The sequence below is a fragment of the Eurypyga helias genome, unplaced genomic scaffold (genome assembly GCF_000690775.1).
Source record: "Eurypyga helias isolate BGI_N326 unplaced genomic scaffold, ASM69077v1 scaffold33918, whole genome shotgun sequence".
Lineage (NCBI taxonomy): Eukaryota > Metazoa > Chordata > Aves > Eurypygiformes > Eurypygidae > Eurypyga > Eurypyga helias.
This window is the reverse complement of record NW_010269408.1, coordinates 1-1,730: the sequence shown is the minus strand read 5'-3', so window position 1 is coordinate 1,730 and position 1,730 is coordinate 1. Positions and strand designations below refer to the sequence as shown.

At 60.6% G+C, this 1,730-nt stretch overlaps 1 protein-coding gene across 1 annotated transcript in view; it reads left to right on the top strand.

The window, feature by feature from the left end:
• Nucleotides 1-1,406, top strand: part of SH3BP1 (SH3-domain binding protein 1) — a gene marked incomplete at its 3' end in the record, with an annotated part of 8,361 nt that extends 6,955 nt beyond the window's left edge. Inside the window, 5 exon segments of the mRNA XM_010158101.1 lie at nucleotides 67-147; nucleotides 255-371; nucleotides 784-881; nucleotides 1,011-1,140; nucleotides 1,288-1,406. Coding sequence (XP_010156403.1) covers nucleotides 67-147; nucleotides 255-371; nucleotides 784-881; nucleotides 1,011-1,140; nucleotides 1,288-1,406 — 545 coding nt within the window.
• Nucleotides 1,407-1,730: the final 324 nt, after the last annotated feature.

Below are 1,730 nucleotides of genomic sequence, written 5' to 3'. Positions count from 1 at the left end.
GCACCGTGTCCCGCTGCCAAAGGGAGCCGGGCTGAGCAGTCTGCTCCTCCCTCTTCTCTCTTGCAGCCTAAAGGACGGTGAGAGCCGTGTACAGAGCCTGCGGGACACCTGCAGCCGCCTGCCCCGGGACAGCTACAACAACCTCAGGTGTTTTGCAGGCACAAGGCTTCTTCAGCCCCAAGCAATCACGGGGGGCACCTGTTCCCTCCCCAAATCCATACTTACTTCCCCCTCACCCTTCTTTTACCCCACAGGTATCTGGTCAAGTTTTTAGCCAAACTGGCCGAACACCAGGAGGTGAATAAGATGACCCCCAGCAACATCGCCATTGTGCTGGGCCCCAACCTGCTGTGGGCGCAGCAGAGCACAGGGTAAGGTCTGGTTCGGAGGGGTGGGAGGCACCTCCCCAGCCCTGGCTGGGGTGCCCTGAGCGCAAATGCCTTGGGAAAGGCTGATGCAGCACCTGCGCCTCTTCCATCCTCATGTCTCTTGTCCCCAAGTGCCATGTCCCCTCACCAAGCACATGTCCTCTTAGCCACTCTGCAAACTAGCAGAGGGAGAGGCTGAGACTGGAGCACTTGTGACATGGATGGCCTCCAACACTGTTGGCCTCCAACACCAACCCAGGGTTTCAAGGACTGGGAACAAGGCCCACATCCCGCCCTACTACTCCCCTCAGCCGGGCTGTCTCCTTTTTGGGCTCTGTCTCCTCAGGAGTGAACACCGAAAGGGTTAATGCCTTGACACCCCTTTTCTGATGCCTCCCCCACCCCTGTCTCTCAGGGACCCCATGCAACTGGACTTGGCCTCGGTCTCCTCCATCCAGGTGGTGGGTGTGGTGGAAGCCCTCATCCAGAACGTGGACAACCTCTTCCCCGGAGGTAGGGCCAGGGCCTCGCTTGGGGAACCACAGCCCAGAGTAAAGGGGGAAAGAAGGGAAAGGGATATTTCTCCATCCCCAGGAGGAGGAGGCACTTCCTCACGTGGTCTCGTCCTTTCTCTCCACCCAGAGGTAGACTTCAATGTCTCGGGCATGTTCGTCCCACCCAGGGATGATGAACTTAGCGAGGCCACCCCAATGGAAGAACTGACCCCTGAGCCCCCTCCATCTGGCACTCCCACTCTCCCGGATGGAGAGGTGTAAGTCTGGTGGGAGCTGGGGGCTCTGGCTGCCCCAGCTCTCCCCATGTCCTCCCACATCCCACCCATGCCAGGTGGATGCGAGGGGCCTCGCAGCCAGGACCGCCATGCCCAACCACAGCCTGACTTGCCCTGTTCTCCAAGCAGGACCTCGAGGGACCCTGAGGCCCAGACCCATCCAGCATCCACAGCGGTGACCAGACCATCTCCCGAAGCTGCGGGGCCGCCACCAGCTCCGACGCCGACTGACGACACCGCCCGCAAAGGTTAGGGTGCCCCAGTCGGCACAGTGCTTGGGAAATGACAGCCCCTCCTCTGGTTTGCCTTCATCCCGCTGTTCCCTGCACAAAAGAGTGCTGGGGGCATCCCTGCCACCAAACGAGAGGAAGGGCCTCTGGCTGGGGCAGCACGGCCAGGATCCAGCGTGCTCCAGTCCCAGCCGAGGTGGGACTGTGTGATGCACAAGGTAGATCTTCCAGTGTTGGGTTCAACACCCCCTTGTAAAGAGGTGGCAACGCTCACGGCCCCTTGTGAAGGGAAGAGGGTGGGAAAAGCACCCAAAAGTTGGTGTGCGGCACCACAGCCCCTTC